Below are 15,179 nucleotides of genomic sequence, written 5' to 3'. Positions count from 1 at the left end.
CTGAGGCACCTGAGAAAACAGTGGAAGATGGCCCAAGTCCTTGGGGCCCTGTACCCACTTGGGAGACTCAGAAGTAGCTCCTGACTCCTGGTTTCAGCCTGGCCCAGCCCCAGCCATTGCAGACATTTGGGGAGTGAACCAGTGGATGGAAGATCTCTCGATATCTCTCTCTCTCTCTCTCACTCTCTCTCCTTCTCTCCATCATGCTGCCTTTCAAATAAATAAATAAATCTTTAGAAGGTTACTGAAAGAGTTAAAACACAAGTAGCACTGGGAATAGTGCCTAGCTTACAGTGAACACCACTATTAACAATCAAGAACTCTATGAGGAGTAGCATTTAATCACAAGAGATCTGAATACCATCACGGAGCTTATAGTCTGAGAGAGAACACAGCAATCAAATAATCACACAAACACAGACTGAAAAATCTGCAGTAGATATTATAAAGACATTGGAACCGTGAGTATGGAGCAGGTGTTCTGCCTCAGAGAGTTAAGCTGCACTTGTGACGCCAGCATTCCACACCAGAGCACCTGTTCAATCCCAACGACTCCTTTTACAAAGCAGCTTCCTGATAATACACCTAGGAAGGCAGTGCATGGTGGTCCAAGCACTTGGGCCCCCGCCACCCATGTGGAGATCAGAATTGAGTTCCTGGCTCCTTGCTCTGGCCTGGCCCAGATCTGGCTGTTGAGGCCACCTGGAGAGTAAACCAATGGATAGAAAATCTTTCACTCTGCTTTTCAAATAAATAAATCATTAAAAAAATAACATGGGCATACCAGGAGAAGATAATTTGGTCTCATGACATGTGTGTGTGTTGGGAGTGAAGAGTACTCACAGTATGGAAGAAGCTTTTCCTGAAACAGTAACAACTGAGTTAAGATCTCTAGGAAGTAGAGAAGAATTTCCTGGGCAGAGGGAACAGCCTGCACAAAGGCCCTAAGACTACGTTTGAGGATTTAGCAAAACTGGCCAGAGTGAAAGCAGAGAGGGAAGGGAACAAGAGCCTGGGGAACCAGGCAAAAGCCCAAGTGTTCACTGAGACAGAGTGGGCCTGAAAATCAGAATCTTGTTTTACACTTCTTGTTTCCTTTTTTTTTTTTTTTTTTTTTTTTTTTTTTGACAGGCAGAGTGGACAGTGAGAGAGAGAGACAGAGAGAAAGGTCTTCCTTTGCCATTGGTTCACCCTCCAATGGCCAGCACAGCCGGCGCGCTGCGCTGATCCGAAGGCAGGAGCCAGGTGCTTCTCCTGGTCTCCCATGGGGTGCAGGGCCCAAGCACTTGGGCCATCCTCCACTGCCTTCCCGGGCCATAGCAGAGAGCTGGCCTGGAAGAGGGGCAACTGGGACAGAATCCGGTGCCCCGACCAGGACTAGAACCCAGTGTGCCGGCGCCGCAAGGCAGAGGATTAGCCTGTTGAGCCACAGCGCCGGCCACTTCTTGTTTCCTATGCAGCTTATGGAAGGTGTGCTGCTCCTAACACTGTAAAGCAAATCTGGAAGGAAAAAAAACCACTTCTTTAAGGTGAAGCATTTGACATACGCACCACAGACGCTGTGTTAACACCCTAGGTGAGCTGTCACTAGTGTTTTAATTTATACTAACATTAGACTGATGTTACTCAGCTGGTTTACAGTGAAATAAAGAGCACAGCACACCTAAAGTCCATGGGAAAGGCTAACAAAGAGACTGTTTTGTGACGAAAGCTGGACTTCAGGACAAACCCAATGCGAGGTCTCTTGCTTCCCCAGAGCCCCTGTCAATGGCCTTCTTTGGCCAAACATCCACCTGGCATCAGAATGCTCCCTCTGAGGCTCAAGCAATCAAACCAGCCCTTTATCTCCCAAGTGCCCCATCGGCACCACAACGGCAGTCAGTTCCTGCGCCATTTTGCTGCAGCATCCAGGGAGCACGAACCATTTCGGAGAAGTCAGTCACTGGATCACAGCTGCACATTCCCCAGGCAGACCGGCAAGGGCTGGAACCATTTCTCAATCTCTTCCAGGCATTCCCTGTCTCACACTTCTTGTTGGCTGACTCCTCCAGTTCCAACTCTTTCTTAAGGTTCACTGACTTTGACCCCACCCACAGACTGGACTGTGTAGATACAGAAAGAAGGGTCCTGTAAAGTATGGGCACTGGAGCCCCAAGGCCTATAAAATGCCTGCCTCCATGGGGTTTACTATCTGGTAGAGGACTATGAAAATACAGGCAGGGGAAGGTCAGCAAGACCGCAGCCACACCTCCTGAACCTGCCTTGACAGCATTCCCACACCCTGCCTAGCCAAATTCCCTGATTCTGAGCGCACAGCACCCTCCCTGTTCAGGTCAACTTTTCTCATTCCTTGGCTTAGCCCACGTACACAAAACTCGAAACTCAAAGTTTTTTAAAAATATCAAAGTCCCTGGATATCCTCACAAGCCTGGCACATACAATAGATTTCTTTGCGGGGGGTGAATAACGCTGAGAGAAGACTGAGTGAGGCACACCGACACGTGTCCTGGTTTGGGCTCTGGGTCGTTAAGTGTGTCTGGGCATCAGTTTCTGGTTCTATAAAGAAGACTGAGTTGGATGATGCCTTACAGTCTGATGGCCCACAATTTATCAGGCCCTCATCTACTCTCAGCCTATCCTGAGGAGTCTTCTAGCTCCAACCAATCAAAACATGTCCGAAATCCACATCTGAGCTTGAGAGAGTCTGTAAGTCTTGATGCCTTTGAATACTGTCATTTCCAATTCCCATCTTTCAAGATCCCAATGTTTCCACTTATCTCAAAATACTGTAACACTGTGTATTGGCAATAATCTGATTCACTTTGTATTCAGGGCAGGGAAAAGAAATACCACAGAAATAAACTAATGGTATATGGGACCAGAAGGCTGACTTCAAGTACACATACATGCTATAGGCTCTGAAACTAACCATCTCCTAAAGTGAAGGGGAGTGTAGGTTTTTGTTTTTGTTTTTTAAGATTTATTTATTTAAAAGGTACAGAAATGGAGAGAGAGAGAGAGAGATACAGAACTTCCAATGCTGGTTCACTCCCCATATGGCTAGGGTCATTGTGTAGCTCATTAACATATAATGATGCTTTGTATTATAATAGCATACTTCAGAAAAGTCAAGGAAAAACAGAATTAGAAGGTAAGTTTATTTTGGTGCAATCCATCACTTTGTTTTACAGATGAGGCAGGGGTGGTCAGAACAATTTATTTGCCCAAAGTCTCACAGCTAGCACAGAACCCCTCACCTCCCCACTCCCCCTCACTGAAAGAATACACTGCCTTGACAGGGTCTACACATGTCTACATGAGACTGTGCCTATAAATTACATTTTAAAACCATGACGATGATCCGCTATGTCTACCGGTCTCTCAAGGAGTGCAGACCTGGAGCTGCCGCTGGGATTCCCCTTCACCACAAAGTTCTATCAGGAAACCCTTGGTGCTGGAACACACACAGCTGTCTTAAGGCAGGTGCCAGGCTCCGTTCCCAGGCTGTCCTCAAACACTGGGCTCTCAATTCTACTGACGTTGGTCTACCTGGGCCCAGCACAGCTTTAGATCTGGTCTAGCTCAGTCACTGTGATACTTAGCACTGAGTTTCCTCTTGCTTCTAAATCAGCTAATTGGATTCTCTGAGTAACAACTGGGATTAGTCCAGGTGCTGAGACAACTGACCAGTCATTTCCCACAATCTGCTCAGGCCCCTCCACTCTGCCTTGGCTGGACGTACTCATGGAGGGAGGCTGCCGGGCTCTGGCTGACTGGTAAACACCCAGCTATGCAGCTGTCACTTGGAAAGCGGAAGGGAGTGCCACCAACTCTACCTTCCCACCATTTGCTTCCAACACATACATTCCCACCCTGATAGGAAAGTTCCTTTTTTAAAAACAGACACATAATTGTACATATTTAAGGGATACAGTGTGTTATTTCAATACATGCATGCATACAACATGTAATGATCAAATCAGGGTGATCAGTATTTCCATCATCTCAAATATTTTTCCATTGGGAACATTTAAAAGCCTTTCCGATAATTTTGAAATCTACAATTATTGTTAACTATAGTCACCCATCTGTGCTACAGAACACTAGAACTTTCTCCTCCTAAGTGTACGTTTGTACCCAACCACTGGCAGCTCTCAGTCCACCCCTTCTCAGCCTCTAGTAACCACTATTCTACTCTCTACGTCTATGAGATCAATTTATGTAGCTTCCACATATGAGTGAGAATATGTGATATTTGTCTTTCTGTGACTGGCTTATTTCACTAACATAACATCCCCTAGTTTCATCCATGTTGCCACAAATGACAGGTTTTCTTTTTACCTGGGGCTTAAAACGTTTTTTAAATAGAAAAAAAAAAAAAAAAAAAAGACATGAGCCTCAAGTGCAGTGATTCTGAGTTTACTCACTGGATGGAGTCTGGGCCTGTAAAAGGCCGCCCATGTGACTCCGGGTTACCAGCCAGGAGGCAGCGCCCCCGTGATCAATGGGACTTGCAGAGGTGGCCTCTGTACAGGTGTTTCTCTCTCTCCCAGAGGTACCCCCAGAAGCCATGGCCCATTTAAGAGAAAAGACCTCTGATTTATCTTAGTCAACAAACTCCTCTAATTCAACCAGAGATCAGTGACTACGTCAGGTTCTAGGGATCTGACAGCACTGTTGGTTCAAAAATGTATGAAAAAATTCAGTTTCCATGACAAATACGCCTGTGGCCTAGACAAACAATTATTCCCTCATGTGAAATGAGGTGGCAGGTGGGGAATAATCCACTGTTGAACAGGATGCTTTTGAATTGATTATAAATTAGTCTACTAAGGAAATCATGTTTAATACATAAGAGGACAACGCTGGATCAAGGTTCATTTTTTAACAGTGAAACATCATGCTGAGTGAAAAATGAAACTGACACGGAATGATCACAAACCATTTATCTCACAGGGACTGGCAATGGGAAAAATAATCTCATTACGGACATGAGGCACCATCAAAATGACATCACACATGACCCAGAGGGTCATGTCCACCCAAGCAAGTATTCCAGAAGCTCCTCTAATCCTGCAGAAATAAATGCTCCTGGTGAGATTCTCCATAAAAGAATATAGAATACAGCTGAAGTAACACTGCCCTCCCCCCGCCACACCCCCCCAAAAAAACAACCCTACGGGCCACTTGCTTGACGATTAAAAACACCTTGTTTTATTAGTCTTAATGAGGCCACAAAGAAGAACTGAGTAAGAATTTACTAAGTGCCCACTACAGTGAGTGTGGCCAACATACTGCGCTAAATGGCACCAATAGTGCAAAGATAAGCAAGGAGGTCCCCATCCTCCAGGACAGACCAGCAAGGGAAGTGAGACACATACCCAGCACATTGTACTCTGCTTCTGAGACCCACTTAAGTTCATCTGAATCCCTCTATCGTGACTGTCCCTCTCTCTTCATCACAGACTCCCTCCTGGTACCAGAAATGCTTGGCCCAGCAAAAAGCCAACACCTGGAAGCAGCTTGACAACTAGAGAGTTCTGTCTTTTCAGGACGTCTTGGTGAAGGCTGACTGTACTAAGAAACAGTAACTTTGGTTAAAGGCTTCTAGACAGGAACTTTCAGTTTTGCTGTTTTAGACATACTAGCTGGTGAGAAGTTACTGGAAAACACGCACCTGCCTGGATATTATTAGACCTCAGGCAAAGAAACAAACAAACTGTGAATTAGGTTTGGTGGCCTCTTAATCCCCCCTTTCTCAAGAGTTGGCCTCAAAGTTGAAAATGATCAGTTTCTGCTAGAGCTTCTCAGAGGAAGGCAGCAGCATCGTCATCGTCCTGCCACAAAGGGAGGAGACCACAGCTTCTGTGGACGGAGGCAGAGCATTGGCTGAGCACTGCCCTGAACTCACAGGAAACCCACTGGCTGGTCCTGAGACTCCACGCCTCTTGGCAATCTGGCTTGGTCAGCCCCTCAGTACAACTGGAAGAGCTGCACTGACTTGTTCTAACAAATGCACCAGAACACAGGCACTGCAGGGGCTGCTCTTCTGAGGGAACCGGGAGAATTGCGCTCCAGGTCCAGTCCTGTTCCTCATGTATGACCTGGGATACGCCACAGCCATCTCTCAGCTCAGCTTCCTCATCTGTCTACCCTGGGTGGCAGGGCAGGACAGTGACTTTCTCCATCTTGGGAGGGAAGGGTCACGAGGGGGTACATGCCCCAAACATCACCCTCCAAGGCTCTAGTGCACTACCAGGGTTACCCAGGGAGGTGCACTGTATTTTCTTGCACTTTGCTGGGGAAACTTGAGACTTGTTGGACTAGACGGCCAAGCCCCCATCTCAGTCTAAAACACTCCAGAGTTACCTTGGGAAGCTTTACCTTTATTTATATATGCCCCCATGGCTAAAACTGTTCTGGATTTTTTTTTTTTAATTCCCTTGAAAAAATATATTTTTGAATTCCCTAAGAGGTTAAAAAAAAAAGTCCCACTCATTTGAGGATGAATTCTTTTTTTTTTTTTTTAATATTTATTTATTTGAAAGGCAGAGTTACAGAGAGGCAGAGGCAGAAAAAGAGAAGTCTTCTATCCACTGGTTCATTCCCCAAATGGCCACAACAACTGGAGCTGCGCCGATTCAAAGCCAGGAGCCAGGAGCTTCTTCTGGGCCTCCCACACAGATGTAGGGGCCCAATGACTTGAGCCATCTTCTACTGCTTTCCCAGGCCATAGCAGAGACCTGGATTGGAAGTGGAGCAGCCAGAACTCAAACCAGCACCCATATGGGATCCCAGCACTGCAGGCAGTAGTTTTACCCACTATGCCACAGTGCCAGCCCCAGCATGGATCATTTAATAAACAACTGAAAATCAAATCCAACTGCCCTCAATATATCATGTAATTAAACTGAGTAATTTTTGATCAAAACTGCAGAGTGAAGCAAAGATTGGAAGGAATTGGGAAATGTTTTAAGTAGTATGACAATTGGCTTATGAATAAATATTTTTTAAAAGTTTCATTTTTAAGACTTTATTTATTTATTTATTTATTTGAAAGGCAGAGTTAGAGAGAGAAGGGGGAGGGGGGAGAGAGAGAGAGAATGAATCTTTCATCTGCTGGTTCATTCCCCAAATGGCAGCAACACCTTGGGCTGGCCAGGCCAAAGCCAAGAGTCAGGAGCTTCTTCTGGGTCTTCCACTTGGGTGCAGGGGCCCAAGGATTTAGACCATCCTCCACTGCTTTTCCAGGCACATCAGCAGGGAGCTGGATTGGAAGTAGAGCAGCCAGGACTTGAACCGGTGACTATATGGGATGCTGGCACTGTATCTGATGGCTCAACCCACTGGGCCACAGCGCTGGGCCCTTAAGTGGGTTAAATAGTAACTGAAAAGCTACTTTAAAAAGACTTATTTTTATAACATTTAAATTGACCCTGAAGGGGTAATTATTTTGAAAGGGACACATTCTTTTGGGAAAATAAATTCAGACATGTTTGTGGCAAAAGCAAAACAAAACACCAAAGGCATTACCTTATCGTCAGGTGCTACTTTAATATTCCTAGGAAAAATAGCAATATGATGGGTAAGTGACATGTTTTAAGAACTACAGCCTCCAAAAGAGACAAACAACGCATCAACTCTTTTGCTTTAAAATTTACTTATTTATTTATTCATTCATTCATTTGAGAGGGAGAATGAGAGAGAGGAAGATATTTTACAACCACTGGTTCACTCCCCAAATGAGCACAAGTTGGGACTTGGCCAGGCGGAAGTCAAGAGCCAGGAACTCCATCTGGGTCTCCCAGGTGGGTGGCAGAGCTCCAAGTGCTGAGCCATCGTGAGCTGCTTTCCCAGGCTCATTAACAAGGAGCTAGATGGGAAGTGGAACAGCTGGGACTCCAACCAGCACTCGCAGAAAGCTGGTGGCACAAGTGGCACTTACCCTGTTGTACCACAACATTGTCCTCTGCATCAACTTTTTTTTAAAAGATTTATTTATTTGAAGTCAGTGTTACACAGAGAGAGGAGAGGCAGAGAGAGTCTTCCATCCGATGGTTCACTCCCCAGTCGGCCACAATGGCCAGAGCTGTGCCAACCTGAAGCCAAGAGCTAGGAGCTTCTTCCAGGTCTCCCATGGGGCCCCATGCATCAACTTTGATTTATAAACAGTATTGAGGCAAAATTTCAAATGGCCTCACAACTGATCATACAAAGAATCTTAAATACTAGGAGGTAGGTTACTCTCAAATCAAAGTCACGGGGCTGGCACTGTGGCACAGCAGGTTCACGCCCTGGCCTGAAGCGTCAGCATCCCATGTGGGTGCCAAATAAATAAATTAAAAAAAAAAAAAGAAATGCCATATTGTGCCCCATAAATATGGACAATTACTACAGTCAATGGAAAAATAAAAAACATAACGAGTTATCAGTTTACACCCATTAGCCTGACTCAAATAAGAAAGACAATAATAAAATCAGAAAGATAATAACAAGTGTAGTTAAGGATATGGAAAAATCTGAGCCCTCATACACTGTGTTGTAAATAGAAAATAGTGCAGCTTCTTTGGAAAACAGTCTTGCAGTTCCTCAAACGTTTAAACAAAGAGTTACCATCTGACCCAGCCCATTCCTAGGTATACAAGGTTACATCAAAAAATTCATGGAAGGTGCCAGTGTTGTGGTGCAGTGGGTTACGCCATCACTTGCAATGCCAACATCCCATATGGGAATACTGGTTCGAATTCTAGCCACTTCACTTCCAATTCAGCTTCCCACTAGTGTGTCTGGGAAGGCAGCGAAGATGGCCCAGGTACTTGTGCCTCTGCCGCCCATGTGGGAAATGCAGATGGAGTTCCTGGCTCCAGCCCGGCCCAGCCCCAGCTGTTGTAGTCATTTGGGGAATGAACCAGTGGATGTAAGAGCCCTATGTCTCTCCCTCTCTCTCTGTAGCTCTGCCTTTCACATAAGTAAATATATCTTTGAAAAAAAAAACAACAAGGTTATGGAAAATGACATTAAAATGTTAAGTTTATTTTGGTTCCAAAGTTTTGAAATTCACACATATGTAGGCATTAAAAAAGATCATGGAAAACATGTATGACAAACAATTATTCACAGATTTCAAAATTTTTTTCCAAAATAAACATTTAATTCCATCTCCCATGAACTTTTTAAAACAACTCTCATATGCACAAGAAAAATGAATATACATCCATTCAAAAACTTGTACCCAAATGTTCACAGCAGCATTATTCTTAATAGTCAAAAAGTAGAAATTACTCAAGTGTCTATCAACTGCTGAATGGATAAACACAATGTGACACATCCATATTACGGGATATTACTCAACAATAAAAAGGAATTAGGTATTGACACATGGATGACTAGTGACAATACAATGCTAAAGAAGCCAGATACAAAACACACATACATATGATCTATATGAAATGTCCAGAATAGGCTAATCTACAGAGACAGAAAGTGGATCAGTGGTTGCCAGCAACTAGGTGGTGTGGGAGAAATGGCAGTAACAGTACTGGGTATGGAGTTTCTTTGTAGGATTATGAAAATATTCTAAAACTGACTGTGGTAATGCTGCAAATTCTGTGGATATATTAAAAATTACTGAATTATACACATTAAATGTGTGAACTGTAGGTACAGTATCTCAGTAAAGCTGTTAAAAATGTTAACAGAGGTAATATTTGGATAGTAGAGGAGGTTAGTTTTTTTCTTTAAATTTAGGCTTATCTATCCTAACAATTACTATGATTATGACTACTTTGAATTTTTAAATCTCTCCATGTAATTATACACAAAGTATAAAACATGCAAAAGATTTGAAAAAAAGAAATACACCTTTCCATATAATAGCTGAAAACTGGAAACAATATCCATGACCACAGGCCCTGTGGGGTAATCGTTAGACAAGCACAACTTACTATCAAGTCAACCCTGATCAGTTTTGACTCCAGCCCCAGTGTGCTGGGCACAGAAGCTCAACTGCTTTTTGCACTGATTCTGGTTTATGAAGGCAATACTAAAGTGGCAAATTTGATGCTGTTCTCACAATGTTTCCAAACAGGTTGTAGGAAATACTAGGGGGAATAAAACTAAACAAAACAGAGAATAGCTATTTTTACACTTTTATATTGCTGTGTATTTGTACATGAACAAAGACCATTAGATAACAAGTGTTATGGAGACCATCCAAAACTAACTTAAAATTTTAAAAAGCAATGCATGCAAAAGCCTTAAAATTAGTTTAAGTCCCAGTTTTTCCAGTCTGTACCTGGTCCATCATGCTCATCTGTATATCTCTGACAACCCGCTACAATGAGACAGGGAAGCTTGAAACCAAATATGGAATATGGGTAAAGATAAGGATAGGGGAAAAATCTCCGGCTCCTGGGAAATACATTCACCCAGTAGGTTCATTATTCACAGGCTATGATTCATCATTCCTATTTTTTAAGCTAGCATCATACTCTAATCACATTGCTAGGTTACAGGCCCCAAGTTATTTGAGAATAATAAAAACCAAATCCCTTAAAATGATACATTAGGTTCTTTCTCCACTATCATTTCTTCAGGGAGATCTTGTAATTAGTAAAACACACAAAACATCAAACCTACAGATTACTTTGGATCTTGAACCAAAAGGGTTTCCAATGGAATAGTTATTCAATGATTGTTCAACATGAGAAGTGGAGTCAAAACTTGAGGCAGGGGCGGGCGCTGTGGCCCAGTGGGTTAAGCCCCTGTTTGGGACACCTATATCCCATGTCAGAGTGCCTGGTTCCAGTCCCTGTTACTCCACGTTCCTGATCTAGTTTCCTGCTAATGCATAATCTAGCAGGTGATGGCTCAAGTACTTGGGTCCCTGCCACCTACATGGAGACCTAGATGGAGTTCCTAGCTTCTAGCTTCAGCTTGGCCCAGCTTTGGCTGTTGGAGGCATTTTGGGGAGTGATCCAGGGGATGGAAGATCTCTGTCACTATTCTTTTCAAATAAAATCAAAAAATCTTAAAAGAAAGAAAAAGAAAAACCTGAGGCAGGCAAAAAAAACAAACAAACCTATATCCAGCAATTCCATGTAGGTGGCACTATTCTATTCAGATATGAAAAAAGCTTTGCGTGGTTCACTGGATCTACATTCAGGAATATGGTCTATCACTGAACTCAAGAGTAATACTCATACATGTTTTCTACTGTGCTCTGAGAAGCCATACTAGTGCCAAAAGCTGTGTTGGCAAAGGAATTAAGGATACAATACACAGGTGCACAACTACAGTTTAATTTTACAACCAGCAGCCCCTATGACATAAACATAATGAAACATTTTAGCCATAGCCTCAGTATTAGTAGCTTGATATCATCCATTAAGATAACTCATGAAGCAGTGATAAATACCAGAATAAATGATAAGAAAGGACATTTCTACTTAAGACTCATCTGGGGCCAGCACGGTGGTGTAGCGGGTAAAGCCACCACCTGCAGTGTCGGCATCCCATATGGGCGCAGTCCGAGTCCCAGCTGCTCCACTTCTGATCCGGCTCTCTGCTATGGCCTGGGAAAGCAGAAGATGGCCCAAGTGCTTGGGCCCACATACCCACGTGGGAGACCCAGAAGAAGCCCCTGGCTCCTGGCTTCGGATTGGCGCAGCTCCAGCCATTGTGGCCATCTGGGGAGTGAACCAGCAGATGGAAGACCTCTCTCTCTCTGTCTCTCTGTGTCTCTCTCTCTCTCACTTTCTGCCTCAGCCTCTCTGTAACTCTTTCAAATAAAATAAATAAATCTTAAAAAAAGAAAGACACATCTGTCAGATACAGTCTGTTTCAATGCACACAAGGATCTGTTTTCAGTGAGTTTTCCCCCTCCTCTAAAACCAAAATAGTGACCAAATAAAAACAAGTTCATGTATTCTAGCCAAAAATCAGTCTCTGGCCTGACATGCTACCAATCTCTGATAACTGAGAGAAATGGGACTTCACCACCATAAAATGAAGCCTAATGACAGTGATGATGTGGCACTAACACACACTAGGAACAAGATACAGGCCTGGGAAGAAAGAGAAAACACTGATTAAATAAACACATTCTGGATTAACAAAAGGCATCTTCACGTGCTTAATATTCATGTGATGTTATTACCTTCTGGTAGCCTAAAGCCTCTATCCATAGTAAGTCAATGGCTCAGATACACACTGAAAGAAAACCACAGTGTTGCCTCCACAGCACGAGATACTTCAATCAGAAAGCAGTATCAGGGACTGCTACTGTGGCCCAGCCAGTTAAAACACTGCCAGCAGTCCGCACTGGAGTGCAGGTTCAAGTTCCAGCTGCTCCACTTCTGATCCTGGTTCCTGCTAATGCACCTGGGAAGGCAAGAAGCATGGCCCAAGGGCTTGGGTCCCTGCCACCCACGTGGGAGGCTAGGATGGAGTTCCTGGCTCATGGTTTCAGCCTGGCCCAGCCCTGGCTGTTGCAGTCATTTGGGAAGTCAATCAGTGGATGGTGGTTCTCTCTCTTTCTCTATCTCTCTCTCTATCTCTCTCTCTCTCTCACTCTCTGTGTCACTCTGCCTTTCAAATAAATAAATAAGTAAACCTCTTTTAAAAATGTGTGTGTGTGTGTGTATCAGTAGCATGCATCTGGCCTAGCACTTAGGACACCTGCACCCATCTGAGGTTCCATCCCTGGCTCTGGCTCCCAACTCCAGCTTCCTGCTGATGCAGACTCGGGGGCAGCAGTGATGGCTCCAGTGATTCGACCCCTGCCACTCCTGTGGGAGGCCTGGACTACGTCTCCAGCTCCCACCTTGGCCTGGGCAAGGCCACTGTGGGCTTTGGTGAGTGATCTAGAGGATGGGAGCATTTTTTCCCCCCTCTCTCTTTCTCTCCCCCTTCTCGTCCTCCTGCCCTCCCAAATACATCAATAAAACAAATTTTCTTAATCAAAAAACATTCCTTCCAGAGGCAGCCTAGTATAACATTAAGAAAATGATGACAGAGTAAAAAGCATTCTCGGGGGGAAAGGGACTGCATATTTATTATCTACTATATGAAAGGCACCTTCCTTCCCGTATTAGATGCCTCCCACTTCAAGTATCAGGAAACCGAGTCTCTAAGAAGTAAAATAACTTGCCTGAGGGTGCAGCTAGCAAGCGACCAGGTAGAACTCGGGTCTGTCTATTCTATAGCAATTGCATTCTCCACGTTACTGCAGCCTAGTTTAACTGCAAACTTTGCTTTAACTCAGCATTTTAAAATAATCATTCTTAAACTTTCACTGGGAGAAAATTCTAGCACTGGAATTCTGACCTTTTATCTAAAAATCTGCTATACTAAAACATAACCTTTTGATAAGCATCTGAAAAATATTCTACCATGAACTCTGAGAAGTTTGGATTTCTAAAAACAATGTGGAGATGTTTACAGGAACAGAAACTATAGCCCCAACTAAAGTTAAATCGTTATTTCTGGCTCTTTGGCTTAAGTGATTTGCTCACTAAAACACTAGAATCCAATGGAAAAACAGCAAATTTCAGAAAGATGTGAAAAGAATACCACATACGGGTAGACCCTGATGACACGAAATGGTCGATTTCCATGTCAAATGTTGTGAATAGAGGCCAGGCAGCAGTTAACCAAACCAAGGTGAAATATTCAAGTTGCAAACCTGACCCAGCTGTGAAAATGGATTTAAAAAAAAAAAAAAAAATTTAACCTACAAAGTTTGACTATGAACAAACATCTACAAATTTTTGTCTTAAAAATTCCTTAATTTGAAAAAGCTCCCCTGGATTACTTTGGCTGCTTCCAAATGCTTGCTACTCCAGGAGCACAATTATTTACCAGTTCAAAGAGTTCGCCGGGGCGCTGGCACCCAGGTACACACATGTTAGCTCTCCACCTGGACACCTGGTACGTGATATGCCATATTAAAGAGCACACAGTGCCTTTCAAGAACTCATTAAACCGAACCTGTCCGCGTGTGCCAGACCCACATCCTGAACAATACGGTTTTTTAAAAAGGCACTCACTGATCCAGGTTCTTTAACCAGAGAGGGGGGTGGGGAGGGGCAACCTGTCCACAAAATGTCCTCCTTAGCCTTGGTGCCCAAATGCACAGCCTGAATGAAGGGCGCAAATAGCTAAATCAAGGCGCACCAGGCCCCTCTCAGGCCCCTATCTCCAGAGAGTTCTGGCGGCCCGCGGAGCTCTTGCACTTGAAGTTGTGAGCCGCCTCACCTCCGGGACCTATGCGGTCCTAAAAGGGTCCAGTTCTTCACTCTCTCGCCGAAGTCCAGGCGCACATAAGGAAATCTCCCCAGAAACCTGCAGGGCAGGCAGCAGGACCCAGTCCGCCAGTCCGAATGCGCACCCAGCCCCGCTGCGCCCCTCTCCCAAAGTCCGGTCAAGGACTGGAAAACAGGACATCCTCTTCCGCGGCCACTGCCGGGCAGAGCCGGCGCCCACCTGTGTGTGGGGAGGGTCCGGCAGGTGGGCGGCCTCGCGGGGGCCCCCGGCCTCCCGAAGACACCGAGGTGCCGCCCACAGCGCCACGAAGTTGCTCCTGGAGCCGCTGCCCGTGACAGCCGCGCCGGCCTCGAGGCCGCTGGGGTGGCGGACGCTCGGCGTGGCCGGCGGCGGCCACGACTCCTCCGGGGCAGCGCTCCGGCCCGCGCCGCCGCCCACGCCCCGCCAGCGGCCAGGCGGGACACACACGGCCTCCCAGCCCGAACTCCGACCCCGGCGGCCGCAGCGACCCTCCCCCGGCCACGACCCGGCCCGCCGCGAGCGGTCCCCCACGCCGCTCTCCCTCCCGGGTCACTCACCCCAGAGCTGGGCAGCAGCAGCGCCAGGAACAGCAGCAACCGCCGGGCCGGCATGGTGGGGACGCGGCCCTGGCTCCGGGCCCAGCTGGCCGGCTCCGGGGGCGGCGCGGTCGGAGGACGGGCGCGGGCGCCGAGACGACAGCGCGGCAGCGGCGGCGGCGGCGGCGCCTCAGCGGACGCACAGCTCACTAGGTGGCGGCGGCACCCCCATTCCCGGCCCTATAAGCGCCCGGCACCGCCGCTTCTTCCGGTCGGGGCGGGGCTAAGAGGCGGGGCGGGGCGGGCCCTGTCGAGGGGTGGGACCTATGGCCGGGTGGGGCGGAGCCTAAGGCGGGG

At 45.9% G+C, this 15,179-nt stretch overlaps 1 protein-coding gene across 1 annotated transcript in view; it reads right to left on the bottom strand.

The window, feature by feature from the left end:
- The window catches only part of ERN1 (endoplasmic reticulum to nucleus signaling 1), a 94,725-nt gene extending 79,770 nt beyond the window's left edge, over positions 1-14,955 (bottom strand). The window contains exon 1 of the mRNA XM_062215423.1: positions 14,844-14,955. Within this exon, the coding sequence (XP_062071407.1) occupies positions 14,844-14,897 (54 nt within the window). The 5' untranslated portion in view covers positions 14,898-14,955. The remainder of the gene's footprint in view (positions 1-14,843) is intronic.
- Between the last annotated feature and the right edge of the window lie 224 nt (positions 14,956-15,179).

The sequence above is a fragment of the Lepus europaeus genome, chromosome 18 (genome assembly GCF_033115175.1).
Source record: "Lepus europaeus isolate LE1 chromosome 18, mLepTim1.pri, whole genome shotgun sequence".
NCBI lineage: Eukaryota > Metazoa > Chordata > Mammalia > Lagomorpha > Leporidae > Lepus > Lepus europaeus.
This window is presented reverse-complemented; position numbering and strand designations above follow the sequence as displayed.